Genomic DNA, 14626 nt, shown 5'->3' with positions numbered 1-14626 from the left:
CACAATTTACAGATCAACATTTTGCTCTTGTATCTTCTTATGACTTGATCTGACCGATATGTACTAGCTGGTGCAACAACGTTGGTGACCTCTCCAAAATTGTATCCCCTTCAGGCCCAGCGACCTGTTAGGACAACGAGTAAAGTATAGGTTTACCCAACCTAGTCCTAAATTATTCCATAGCTCCATGTTGACGTTTTACAAAACCATAGAGAAACGCTTTTGTTTCTTCGTAGCGTTTCCTTTATTTGTTCGTCTTTCACCTTAGTCTTTAGTGACATTTTGGACAAACCACTTGATATTTCGGTGGCTCAGCTGTTAGTAGCCAGACTAGGATTTGCATTCATTGAGGTCATTGTGCAGTTAGTCAGGAACACGAAATTCTAGCTCTGTGACCGTATTGCATGAATAGTGTCATTTCATCGCTTTTGCTCTACTGAAAGTGCGAGACTGTCTAATATTTCTATGATTTCTGTGACAATGCCCTCACCTTCCTCTTAGGTGCCAACCAGCTTCTTGCACAGCAACCCCTGCCAGCTGCACCATGGACTGGCAGTGGCGCTGAGCCCGGTGGGAGCGCTATGCCGTTCCTTCCGGATGGAGGTAAGGTCAGCGGCAATAGAACACTTGCTTACATTCCTTCACAAACAATGTTGTAGTGCAATTGTAAGAGAACGCCAGGTCCTGCAAACTAAATGGGTTGTTAAAATGTATTAGGGAATGGTCACATCTACCATTTTGAACCTTGACATGTCTTTTTGATACCAGTGAAGATGTACCTTCTTTAGAATGAAAATTTTGAAAATGGGAACCTGCCTTTTTTTCCTTTTTACATGTTTTTTTGTCACCAACCCAATTTTTAGCTTCACTGTAACTGTAAGCACGTTACAAAGCGTATTTTAGTCTTTGATTAGCTGTGTAGCAGTTAAAAACTGGCAAAACATCACTTGCTGTGAGTGAAGTTCTGCATTGACGTCATGATGTACTTTAATCTCTTCACGCACGTGACCGCTAACGCAAATTGTTAGGTTGTCCAGGTTCATTCCAGTACTTGAAAGCCCATGTCAGGATGTTTCTCTGGATGTCACTTGTCTGACGGACACACCAGTGCTAAAAACGTGTAATCCACTTATGATTACTCAGGCTTATCCTAAAAAAACAATCTGACGATTAGGGTGAACTCTACTCTACTCTACTTAATTACAAGACCGAACATCACACAGCATCTTGTTTGATGTTCTAGAATCTAGAGTAATGTTTTTCAGCATGTATCAAAGTATTTATAATAAGTAACTGGGTCACAATTCCAGGCACGTGTTGTAATTCTGTGCTGTTTACATGTGCTCCTGTGCTACTTCTGTCTCCCGATACTCCTTATTATGTACGGACAGACTTCTTGTACGTTACTTCGTTATTGATATGGAGCAATGTTTAGCCAGTATCCCTAGCAATGTGTTGGTTTAACACTGTCACAATGTAATGTAACTGATAAATACAGGTACATTCAGACATGTAGCATATATAAAATTCAGATTAATAGCACCATCACGGATAAATAACACATTTGAGTGATTTACTGTTACTAATTTTGTTTTCTTTAACGTAATTTTACAAGTCTGAAAAATATTGAAATATAAATTCTTAACAGAATAGTCACAAATAGGGGTGTAACCCAGATTTCATCATTGTTTCATTGGGCAAAAATGTCCTATTCTGTATCTTAGTTTTTTAACCCTTCAGTTAGGAGTGTAGGTTCTAGGTAGTTAACTAGGGCTGAGTTAAAATGTAATTGTAGTCGGAGCTATATATATATATATATATTTATGTGTGTGTGTGGTGTGTAACATCTGTATATCAGATCCCTTTAGTGTGATTATTACATACCTCCCAACGGACAAAAAGGTGCATTTACATTTTAAGGGGTGTGGCTGGAGGTGTGGTCAGGGGAATGACTGTTCCGAAACAATGAAAATGTCTCAGAAATTAGGGAATGTAAATAAGAAACTTTGGTGTTAATTTACATTTTCAAACGGGAAATGAATTAATTTATTAAGTTTTAAGGACAATTATGAGTCTTCTTTCTATGTAATACTCATGCACCCCAGCTATTTAGCGCTCCCAGACAAAATAGAGGGCATTCTTAATAAAGAGGTACCCTGGGAGGTATGTTTTAACTACTGTCTGTATGCTTGCAATCAACATATTTCCCTTCCTTTCTATTGCAGGATGTGTAAATGATATAAACTTGAGTGCTTGAAACATCAGTGATCTGATTATTGTATATTAACATGACTCTGCTTTGTGTCTTGTTGGCCCTGCAGGTTTGAGCAGTGACAGTGGACTGGGGGGCAGCACGGATGGCAGCAATGATATTCTGGTTTTTGGCTCAGTAGTGGATAGTGTCACGGAAGAAGGTAGGTATTTATTTGATAATGGAACATTTAATATTCATGGACTACTACAACTAAAATCCAATTCCTTAAATGACCACTAAAATCAGCCAGACCACTTCATGTCAATCAAGTGGTCTGGGTGCAGTGGTCCAGTGGTCTAAATAGCCACTAAAGATGCTTCCACATTGAGAACAGAGCAAGTCAAACTCTGTTCTCAATCAAATGCTTCTCCATAATTGGAATTCAAGCTGGATTCTGATTGGCTTGTAGGTTGATAGGCTAACCTCTTTCTTTCTGCCCAAAAGTTCTTCTAACGTACTTTATGTAATGTGCAGATCATCTAGCAATAGCAATCCATAAGAGTTTGAAAAAAAAAAAATTACATACATATTTGAACTTATGTCCGTGTCCCATTTAGTGATAAAGGCAGTTATAATAAAACCTAGTGACCCTTAAAGGTTTGCTCATGGATTTGTTGGTTGTTCCATATAGTGCTATTGTAGAGGAGAGTCATAGGAAAAAGAGCCTAGATTTAGATCACTATTGCAAATCACCAATGCATGCAGTTTTAGTAGAGCAAGATTTGTAAAAGAAAATGTGGACTTAGCGTAAATGACAGGGTCTCTGTCATTCTCTAGTGTCCACTGAAACAAAATTAGTTCAGTTAATTTCAAATTTTAAAAACAAAATGTTTGAAATATAACTTTTTCTTTCTCGGTTCTCCATTATTCCAGCACTCATTTATCCAGTATTCCTGTTTTGTTTATCCAGAATGTGAGATCTCTGAAGACTCAAGTGGGGAGGCAGAGACTGAGCTGGAACCTTCTGATCCAGAAGACTTTCGAGAGCTTCACCCAGGTCTCTTGTTGTATAAAGCATCTCGTGCAAGGAACCTACCAATTATGGCACAAGCTCTGGCCAATGGGGCTAACGTAAATTGGGTAAATGATGAGGATGAAAGCAAAACCCCACTCATCCAAGCTGTAATAGGGGTAAGAAATGGTCACCAACTTTTTTTTTTTCTTCTCTGGTGAATGGAGATGTACATAATAGAAAAAGCAAATGTATAATTGCAGCTCACATTATTTAATTATGGGTATAGTGTCCAAATAATTTGCTCCTCTTAGGCCAGTCCTCAGAATGGGATAAAAGAGTTGAGACAATTAACTAAACGTGGAACTTAAAGACACAATAAGTTTTATTCTCAAAACCATGAATTGGGGAGAATTAACAAGGGAACTGAAACTTTTAGTTCACCATAGCTGAGCTGAAGAAATTATTTTTCAATTTGGTTCATAGAAATTAACATTTGCAAATTCCTTGTCAATTCACCACAATGTCCTGTTAAGTTGTGAAAAAAAACAAACAAAGAAACAAACCATACGCACTGTGCATCCCAGCATAGGGTCGGAAACATAAGGACCAAATGATTTGGGTGCAATGCCATGACAGGTTAGTGTAGCATTGGCATTGTAAAACTAAGTAAAATACACAAGTTAAATATGTTGCAGTAAGCATTGATTTTGTATAGTTTGTAAAATGATGTTTTCTTTGTCCAGGGTTCACTCATAGCTTGTGAGTTCTTGCTGCAGAATGGAGCCGATGTCAACCAAATCGACATGAGAGGACGAGCGCCAATCCATCATGCTACATATTTGGGACATACTGGGTATGTGCGTGGGCTGCTGCTGTGGAGAATTAAATGTCACTCACATGGAGAGGTGTCAGGAATTGTTCAGTTTTGTTATGGTCACTTCATAAAAGTCTGCTGTCCTCTTCATGTACTGATGTGTCCCACCCCCTCCCCCCGACTGTCAATCAACTGGTCCTGTTACTGCTCTTACTCAAGAGATGGGTAATTGCCAAGAGCTACTGCCTGGCAACGACGTCTTATTGAGCTGTGATTAGACAGCCACAGAATGTCTGGGCGGAATTACAAGGGGAGAACTTGCAAAGGCTTCAGACAAGATCTGTTGCTTTTTCAATCTCTTTAGATATACCCTCAAAGACAAATGGATAATTAAATGCATGCATGTTTACATTGGAGGTATATTTACTAAACGGTGATCCACCCCCTTTGCATTTGGGCAGTCCCTTTAAAATGCATATTATTTTAGACTGTTATCAGACTCCAGCAGTGTGCTGGCACTACTTGTGAATACTGATCCATTAAATGGGTTTTGAAAACCGCTGCATACATTTTTATTATATACTTTGCTTTATTATTTACTTAGGAGTCAGTGTAATGAGATTAGGAGTTGCTCTATAAAGTGATAGTAATATTCATTTATAGAACACTTTTCACCATGTAGATGTTTAGAGAAAAGGAGCTTTGTCCTTAAAAACCAACAACAAGCGTGATGTTAGTGAGTGTAATAATGAGTGAACCTGCTGACTCTTCTCATTGGCCTTTAAGTATTTTTTTTAATGATTGTGTTCCTCTCCAGTCAGGTCTGTCTGTTCTTGAAGCGAGGAGCCAATCAGCATGCAGTAGATGAAGATGGACAGGATCCCCTCAGCATATCTGTGCAAGCGGCAAATGCAGACATCGTTACCTTGTGAGTTTTATCTCTTCCTTGAACAGTTTACATATTGTCTAACCCTGTGTTCATTTAGTACCTTCGTATGAGAGGATTGTATTACATACATAACACTAAAAGGGACACCATAGTCACCAAAACAACTTTAGCTTAATGAAGCAGTTTTAGTGTATAGATCATGCCCCTGCAGTCTCACTGCTCAATTCTCTGCCATTTAGTAGTTAAATCACTTTAGCTATGAACCCTAGTCACACCTCCCTGTATGTGACTTGCACAGCCTTCCTAAACACTTCCTGTAAATAGTCATCTAAAGTTTATCCTTCCTTTATTGCAAGTTCTGTTTAGATTTTCTTTTCCCCTGCTATGCTAATAGCTTGCTACACCCTGCAAGAGCCTCTTGTATGTGATTAAAGTTCAATTTACAGAGACAGAGATACAATTGTTTAAGGTAAATTACATCTGATTGAAAGTGAAAACAGTTTTTTTTTTCATGCAGATTGTGTCAGTCATAGCCAGGGGAGGTGTGGCAAGGGCTGCATAAACAGATACAAAGTGATTTTACTCCTAAATGGCAGTGAAACCTGAGAAGCATGATCTTTACACAAAAACTACTTCATTAAGATAAAGTTGTTTAGGTGACTATAGTGTCCCTTTAACGTTTTGGAGAGTTTTGTGTGTGGGTTTTTGTTTTGTTTTGGTTTTGCCTCTTGACAAACACAGTGTTTAGCAAAGAAAAATCAGCAGGTAACTCAGTGTAAGACGTAATTAAAAGGCTGCATTTTATAGCGCTAGAGGTTCTGGATGGCCACAAATTAATGTTTAGGCTGTACTAAATCATGTATAACAGCTATTACATTAATTTATACGAACATACATTGCTAATTAACTAATAAATAAAGTCACATGACCGCACCATCACAAATAATCTCCCCTTACATTGTTTTTTTTTCATGAAATGAAAAACTAAACTGAAACAAAGTATACAATAAAATATAATGGAAACCTTGAAGATACAGTATCACAGGTACAGAATATATTTGCATTGCGACGTATAGAAAACTCTGAGTTAGCGATCATGCCTCAAAAGGCTTGAAAAAAACAAGAAAATAAAAAGTAAAAAAAATAAGAAATAAGGTATATTTTAATTCTTAATGGTACGTTATTTAGAGGTACACTACGGTCACCAAAACAACTTTTCAAATCGAATCTAGAACAGTCAGCTGTAATGTAATCAATAACTTGTTAGTGTATTTTCCTGTAGAAGATTTAGCTAAGACCAGTAATAAATCTAATGATTAGCGATATTTGCAGATACAGTATTCCAATAGTAACATGTAAGAGAGATCTTCTGGTATGCAGCAGAGAGGTCCAATTCAAGGGACAAGAAGCCAAAGTAAATTAAATGAAACTCTTGGTGTCCTACCTCTGATTACGCCAAATCAAACGACCTGGTGCAGGGGGGTTAGGGGGAGGGAAACACCACCACATATACCACCACCTATAATGCCATCTATAAAAGAAGAAGAAAATCCAATATTAAAGATAATATACCGTATTTATCGGCGTATAACACGCACCGGCGTATAACACGCACCTCATTTTTAGAAAGAAATTCCAGGAAATTTCCCCCCACCCCCTCAACTCATAGTATTCCCCCCTCATCCCATAGTGTTCCCCCCCCTCCCATAGTATTCTCCCCCCCTCCCCTCCCATAGTATTATATCGGCGTATAACACGCACCCACGATTTTTCCCCTATTTTCAGGGGAAAAAAGTGCGTGTTATACGCCGATAAATACGGTAATTATCAGCACACAGAATGTAAGTCGAACACTCTGCATTTAGTCATTAATCCAAGTGAGTAAGGTCCAACCACCTAAAGGCTTACCATTATGGCTACTCCTAATCTGTATAGAAAATCAACTAGCATACATAGAGTGGTAGTATTAAAGAAACTCATCTATCGAAAACTTTACATTTAAAACCCAGCTTTTGGCAGAAGGGAAGGGCAGGGACTGAATGTGTTTTGATCTTTTTTTCTTTTTTTTATAGTAATTGCTGTATTTATAATTTGTTTTATACTACCAAGTTGTGTGTGGAAGCAGATTTTCTATGCTGTTTATGAGTGACTAGGCACAACAAGGAGTTCGGTGCTGCAGAGTTCTGGACTTTATAGTGGATTATGGACTAACCACTGTTTTTGCCATGTTTGTGTTGGGGGGTGGGCCTTTAAAATATTGTGTTACAACTCTAGGTTCGGAAGTTTGGTGTTGCGGTGGTTCTGAAGATGTAACCTCCTCTACATTCCACTTTTCCTGCTAAGTGGAAAAGTGGTGTTCCGTCCCTGGTGGTTGAAGCTAGTTCTCTCCCTTGACTATGGTCGGGGTACATTATGCCTGGATAGGTCTTTCCATATATTTGACATATAATGCAACTCACTGTGGTGCAGCCAATACCAGAAACTACCCTACAAATGTGTTAGAAAAATTTACTTTTTTCTTCTTCTGCAGGTTGCGACTAGCTCGGATGAACGAGGAGATGAGGGAAGCAGAAGGACCATTCGGCCAACCAGGTCAATATCCAAGCAACAGTCCTACTGAGCAACAGTACAGAAAGTGCATCCAGGAATTCATCTGCCTTAATATAGATGAGTGTTAGAGTCAAACAGGCAAACTCCCTCCTCTGGCTCTTGCTTGAAGGGGTGCAGCTGGTCTTTCCTTTGAACTTTTACAACACTAGTTTCTCTTGGCATCCTTTTGGAGTCCTGCATGGGGATTGTCTTCTTCACCAGGGGAGGGAAGAATTACATGCGGACCAGGGGCACAACTAAACCAAAATTTTGGAAGGGTCTGGACCAATATTATTATTTTTTTCTTTCCCCAACAAACAAAAGATGTGATATCCGCATATTTTGTGTACTGTTCAGCACTTTTATGAACTGTGATTTATTATAAATTTTTTATGTTACCAAGTTTAGAGTGGGCACTAAGGCAACTGAAGCATGTGTATTGTCCATAGCTCTGTTACCTCTCTATTGCCTGGCTGTGTTTTTCCTTAGTGGTATAATGTTCACCTGATTGCCAGCTGAACCTTATCAATGGTACTCGTAGACGTTCAGGGAGGACTGCTCATTCCAAGGAACTGGTTCACACCAGCTTCTTAAGTTATTGGGGGGGTGTTAATGACTTGATACATTAATAATCTGTGCTGTATGTAGCAGCCAGAATCAGCCGCCTTCCACAAATTATTTTTGTGGATCCCGGTGGGAGAGAGTGGAGAGGTCCAGAACAGGCAGTATTGCTATGTGGAGTCCTTAGATACTCTCATTGAAAGCACTTTTCTGTCTTGAGAGTGTTCGATTCTTGGTGCTTTTTTATGTGTTTTGTTAAGACACAAGATCCTTCAGCTTCCCCCAACCTTCCACACCTATTTTATTCTTTCCGATACCCCATCACTGCCAGTAGCTGGCTGAAGATGCAAGACCGATAGAAAAACAGCATATTAATACCTTGTGGTTCCAAAAAGGCTATGTGATTACTGTGCAACAGTTCTCCATCCCTTACATAAAATATCAGTGAACAGTCTTCATAACCTTTCAATTTATTGATACTTTTACTTCAGACGTGACAACAGTTGATCTTCACTTTACCAGCTTTAGCCATGTTGATTACAAAAGATTTAAACACTTAGTTTGAGCCCCATGTTTTTCTAGGCAGTGCAAGTGTTGCTACATCAGCAGCTCCATTACAGTGATGAAGGGGATTAACGGGCCTGAGTAGATCACCTCCACCTTCTATGTGGAGAGATTAATGTGCACTAATTAAGCTTGGGTCATGCCACTACATTAAACTATATCTTCAACTGAAGAGACACACTTGAGGTTTGCTCACGTCAGGAGTTGGGTAGATCTAATCATTCACTAACAAAGGGAGAGTTGTAAATCGAGGAACTACCACATTTTTGGGATGAAATTAGGATAGAGGCTTCCCCGGTGAATTCTATTGACATATCCAATGCTATGCAATTCCATTGTATGAAGAGGTCAGGACATCAGGAACACTGGATGGACTGTTACATATCTGGGTATTAATCTTCATCGAGACCTGATCTTGTCACCAAGTATTCCTCTTTATATTTGCTTAGACTGAGAATTGTACATACTCCACTCTTTTTAGTTTTTCACATGGTGTTTGTCTTTAAGATCACTACTTTTTTTTTCTTTCTTTATCCTTTAATCCCACCAGTCCTTTTAAATTGGAGATTGCCTGTTTTATGATCTCAGATAAATTTGTATCACTATATTAGCCTCATGACCTCTCCAAGCCTTATTACTTGCAGAATAATATGCACCTTAGATCCACCGTACCTTCATACTGAAGTTTGGGGTGGAGCAGGTATTGAAACACCCCATCAGAAAAGCACAGACAAACACATCCATTCTTTAAGATATATACAATATAATTCAGTTTCTATTCGAATTTTATTGCTCCACTATACAACATGCAATAAATGTCTACTCGTATAAGCACCAAATATTTAATTAAGCAAGTGGAAATGGCAGCCATATTTGTATCAATCTCCAAAGGCCTATAAAAACACAAAGTAAGGATTTCCATATCGTTTAAAATGGCAAAAAGCAAAAACACACATCGTAGGACTCATGGATATAGTCACTAAGAATTTTCATAAGCACGTAGAGTGGACTACTGCATTATAATATCAAGATCGCACAAATGGACAAACATAGGATCAACTGATTACTGCTCACCTTCCGTAATCTCAAGCAGTAACATAAGGACACCAAAACCAGTCAGCACTGCCAGATAGAACTACAGGCTTCTCGTCCTAACTACAGACCAGCAGGACTCCCCCCATGGGAGGTATAAAAAAAGGTGCTATCTTTATTCGGAGGTCCAATTGTATGACCATTTTACTTCAGTCCTCACCAGAATTTTCTATAAGGCGTTTACACTACATCCTTCAAATAAATGCCTTTACAGCAGGTCAGATGTAGATATGTAGGAAAAACTAGCTGTGAACTCAATCAAGCTTCAATCCTTGGCATAGAATTCCACCCCTTTTGTGGCAAGGAGGAAACAGAATTTCGTTTTCTATCCTCTGCAGTAGCGAAGGGTTTTTTTTATTTTCTATTTTCTCTCCTTGTAAAGGTTGTGTGTTTTATGTAAAGAATACAATTAAATGTGCACTTTTCCTCTTTCCAGTATTGGAGATACACACACATATATGTATATTGTTTGTTTGCGTAAATGTAATTTTATAAGTGAATTTTTTTTGTACAGCTTAACCTATTTTATTTTTTTTTCTTTTCTTCAGAACAGCAAAAGTGTTTATGTTTTGATACTTAATTTATTTTAGTTTACGTATTAGGACAGAGCAGTGCAAGCTGATGGAATAGAGTACAAACTTAATTTAACCCCGTAAGACTGGTACATTCTCTTTTTTTCTCTTTTTACATTTTTTTCTTTTAATACAACAAGCTTGTGAAACTCTTTGCAGTTTTACATTCTCAACTATAGTTTCTATTGGCAATGCTGTAACATCTTTTGTTTAGTTTGTGTTTTTTTGGTTTTTTTATGTAAAGGGTTCTTATTTTATACTTAGCATGAAAATCAGCAGAATTCTGCGTTGCTCTGTTGTACTCGGATTAAGATATTTAGCAAACAGTACATCCTGCAAATTCTATGTAAATGTATTACCTACTAAATATTGTGATTTATGAGCATGTGAATGAATGAGTGTTTGATGAGAGTGTATGAATTTATTAGTTTGTTTTTGTTTGCAATGTCTTGGGTATTTTTGTGTTTTTTGTTTAGTCAGAACAGGATTTTTTGGTTTGGGGTATAGGAAGTTTATAACTATTGGTTATTTTTCATACAAACGCTACAACTACCTTTTATTTTTATTTTTTCTGCCAATCGATTCTACAAATAAATATATAGGTATCTTTACATAGCTGCTAAGTATTGCCTCTTAGAATCGGGCTGTTAGTTTCAGCCATACTATTGCCATCTTGTTATCACACTTGTGAATTTTTGTATAAGCTCCATCAATTAGCAGGCACTGACATTATAAATGACAACATGAACTACTGGCCTGTGAAATTAAAATCCCATTTTGTACCAAAGCTATACAAAGATGCCTTCAACATTATTTACAGTTACTGGCTTTGCTCAAAGACTTCCGTTTCAGCATCGTTATCCAAAATCTATTTAGAAATATCTATTATTTCTGTTAATCATTTAAAAAGGTAATTGTGTTGAATGAAAATTTGCCAAGTTAGTTCTTATCTCCACTATTTTGATCCTAATTTAGGAAATAGAGTTTCGGCTCACAGTTTACTGATAGCAGTTAACGAGCAGTGTAAAATTACTTTATAGAAGGCACTACTTTTAAATGTCCATATCCTACAGCATTTTATGAATTGTTTACCCCACTAGGTTTTTATTCTTTTGAAAGAAAATTATTTTTGCTCCCTATCTTTCTCTTCCTTGTAGTTCTTTGTCCTTTACAGTATCTTCTCTAACTCAAATGTTCAAACCTGTCACACTTTAACCAGTCAGGGCTGCCCTTACACCAAGCACTACTGAAGTACCCGTGTTGTTTAAAATACAGACACTCCTCCCATTTCTACGACCCGGTTGTAGAACGAATTGGTCGTTAAGTGAGGAGTTAAGGGATTCCCTGCTCTTGTGCATTCTTCTATGTTCAGGGAAATGTCCCTGAACATAGACAAACACAACAGAGGAGGGAATCCCTCTGATCTACGTTCGGGTAAATTTCCCCGAACATAGGTTTAAGGGATTCCTTGCTCTGGTGAGCATGTCTGTGTTCAGGGACATTTCCTCGAACATAGATGAATGCACAAGAGCAGGGGATCCCTCTAATCTATGCTCGGGGAAATTTACCCGAACATAGATTAGAAGGATTCCCTGCTCTGTTGCGTTCGTCTATGTTTGGGGAAATCTATTTGTACCCTCTGGGTTGAAAGCGTAAAAAATGTGGTTTCTTGGTGTCTATGTCTGCTAATTGAAATTTCTAATTTAAGGGTGCAATATCTGCGGGTGGATTTATTAATGCACAAACTAATATTTATGAGTTTGAATTATTCACAAGTTTAAAACTGGAGAGAATGGATTTACTCCAAGAAAACTTATATCAATGTGACTTTTTTAAGGATAAGTAGAGGAATTTAATCCAAATCATTGTTTTTTTTTGTGTTTTCTTTTTTTTAAATCTCGCCCCTCAAAACCAATATTTTACTGCTATGCCCATCCATTACAATTATGGGTCAACAATCAGAACACAGTAGGTAAATGTTATCATGTCTTGTAAATGTGTTAACTCCTTGTAGTTAAAAGTGACAGCAAATTTATTTAGTTTTTAAATAAATTTTTCTGTACGTAATTGGCAACCAATGTAATCAAACTTATTGGTTGTGTTCTAAATCACTTGGAGTTACACGACAGAAGTTGCTGATCTCTGATTACGGATTAAATGTTAAATTGTCTGTGAGCTTATCATTTTTAGGGCAATGGGTTTTACAAGGAATATATGCCCAAGTAGTTACTAACAGAAATGTGCAAATCTGAGTGGTATGACTTTTAACAGCCCATGAGATGAAATCTAGCTACACGACTTGTTGGTAAAATGGTTGCTTATTCTAGATGCGAGTGACTGAGTTGGACACATGCTGGAATTGTGATGTTATTCAGAAACAAAATGGCCTCTTTTCTGTGATGTCACATCCTGTCCCTTGTAAACTCGTTCAGTGTTTTAAACGCTCCCATTCTGGAGCACAGTGGGTGGATCGGAGTCATTCAATCACATTTTGATAGCTCCGTTAAAGGTTTCATCTCTCTGTTGGGAGCTGTGTGTCCAATATAACTTGGAAAATTAAAGTATATACATTTTCTGGCTACAAGCTTGAGCTACATCAACATGTAAGGCATTTGAATTTAATGCTAATGACGGTCTTCTATAAGAGAGTGGTATATCTTACCTTATGGTATATCGCTTCAAAGAGAAAAGTCAGGGAACGATAGACGCATGATGAATTTTAAAGCTGCACAATTATGACAAATCCCTCTTGCTGTATATAGCCTGATGCATTCTGTACTCTTCACTTTCTGCTTACACCTCCATTGTACTCTTTCTTTCATGCTTGTTCAACCTGTAGATGTTATCTGTGAATATTGTATGTCATTTTCGCTGTGTTCCTAGCCTCCTGTTTCCAGATGGGGACAATGTGACTCACTGCAGTTCCCTTGGCAACAAAGGGGCTTAATTTAATGCAATGGTGTATGGTATGTGGTGTACATCTACACACTATATATCACACACAGTCACACAATCCCGATGTTTTTACTCCTTCAATCTGTCTTTATAAGGACTGTTAATAAAAATATACTCCAACTCTTAACCTGATCTGCTTGATTTATTTTTGTGTCGTCTGGCTTTATAATAATATAATAACACTTTCTCTCTGATGCTAAGCTTTTCTATGCTTTATTTTTGCATGGTATGTGCCTTCAGACACCAGGTGAGATTACATTTAGCATGGAATATTTTGTTTAACCCTCTCCACTTGCAACCCATGATCAAGTGCTAAAGTGGAGTTGACATATCTCCATATTCTGCATGTTCAGGAACAAAGAATAGAATTTACAGAGTGCAATAGATGTATGTATTGGTAACGCACTATGTATCTTTGTCAATGGGAGTAGCCATTTTTACTATCTAAAAGCTTTGTATAATTGCTCCTCACACTTAACTTCTTTCTCTTGTTTGGTGGAAGCGGATTGGTTAAGGCAGACTTAGAAAAATGAGTACGGGGGAAGTGAGTTTAGAAGAATATATCTAAATAAATTACTGGGGAAAAAAAAGCGCAAGTAGTAGGCAGTTTTGAGAAATACTCTTAAAGGATCACTATAGGGTCAGGAACAGAAACATGTATTCCTGACCCTATAGTGTTAAAAACACCATCTAGCCCCCCCTGGGCCCCTCATGCATCCATAAATATAGCAAAATCTTACTGTATTCAATCCTGAAGCTGTAGATCTGCATGCTGTTTGCCTCAGAAAACCAAGCAGTCTGCTGACATAATCAGAAGTGGTAGCCTGATCCAATCACAGTGCTTTCCCATAGGATTGGCTGAGACTGACAAAGAGGCAGATCGGGGGCAGAGCCAGCATGATTCAAACACAGCCCTGGCCAATCAGCATTTCCTCATAGAGATGTATTGAATCAATGAATCTCTATGAGGAAAGTTCAGTGTCTGCATGCAGAGGGAGGAGATACTGAATGTTTGGATGCATTTTAGGCAGCCATGACCCAGGAAGGATCTCTAACAGCCATCTAAGGAGTGGCCAGGGAAGTTATTACTAGGCTGTAATGTAAACACTGCATTTTCTCTGAAAAGACAGTGTTTATAGCAAAAAGCCTGAAGGTAATGATTCTACTCACCAGAACAAATTCATTAAGCTGCAGTTGTTCTGGTGACTATAGTGTCCCTTTAACTGATGTCAGAGGTTTGTGGGATAAAAATCTGCATTATAGGGTAAGCAGCAACAAAAGTAAAAATAGTTTTAATGTACCAGGTTATTGAGAAACAGATCACACAGCAAGCTACTTTAGTGTATTCTCATCGGGTGCTTGCAAATTCGAGGTATTTTGT

The 14626-nt window shown here is 38.0% G+C and overlaps 1 protein-coding gene across 1 annotated transcript in view; it reads left to right on the top strand.

Annotated features, from left to right (window-relative positions):
- The window catches only part of ACAP3 (ArfGAP with coiled-coil, ankyrin repeat and PH domains 3), a 167164-nt gene extending 153792 nt beyond the window's left edge, over nucleotides 1–13372 (top strand). The window contains exons 20-24 of the mRNA XM_063436445.1: nucleotides 2322–2414; nucleotides 3165–3385; nucleotides 3953–4062; nucleotides 4841–4951; nucleotides 7443–13372. Coding sequence (XP_063292515.1) covers nucleotides 2322–2414; nucleotides 3165–3385; nucleotides 3953–4062; nucleotides 4841–4951; nucleotides 7443–7590 — 683 coding nt within the window. The 3' untranslated portion in view covers nucleotides 7591–13372. The remainder of the gene's footprint in view (nucleotides 1–2321; nucleotides 2415–3164; nucleotides 3386–3952; nucleotides 4063–4840; nucleotides 4952–7442) is intronic.
- Nucleotides 13373–14626: the final 1254 nt, after the last annotated feature.

This window comes from Pelobates fuscus, chromosome 11 (assembly GCF_036172605.1).
Source record: "Pelobates fuscus isolate aPelFus1 chromosome 11, aPelFus1.pri, whole genome shotgun sequence".
Classification (NCBI taxonomy): domain Eukaryota; kingdom Metazoa; phylum Chordata; class Amphibia; order Anura; family Pelobatidae; genus Pelobates; species Pelobates fuscus.
The sequence above is the reverse complement of the archived record's forward strand: the minus strand, read 5'-3'. Positions and strand labels throughout refer to the sequence as shown.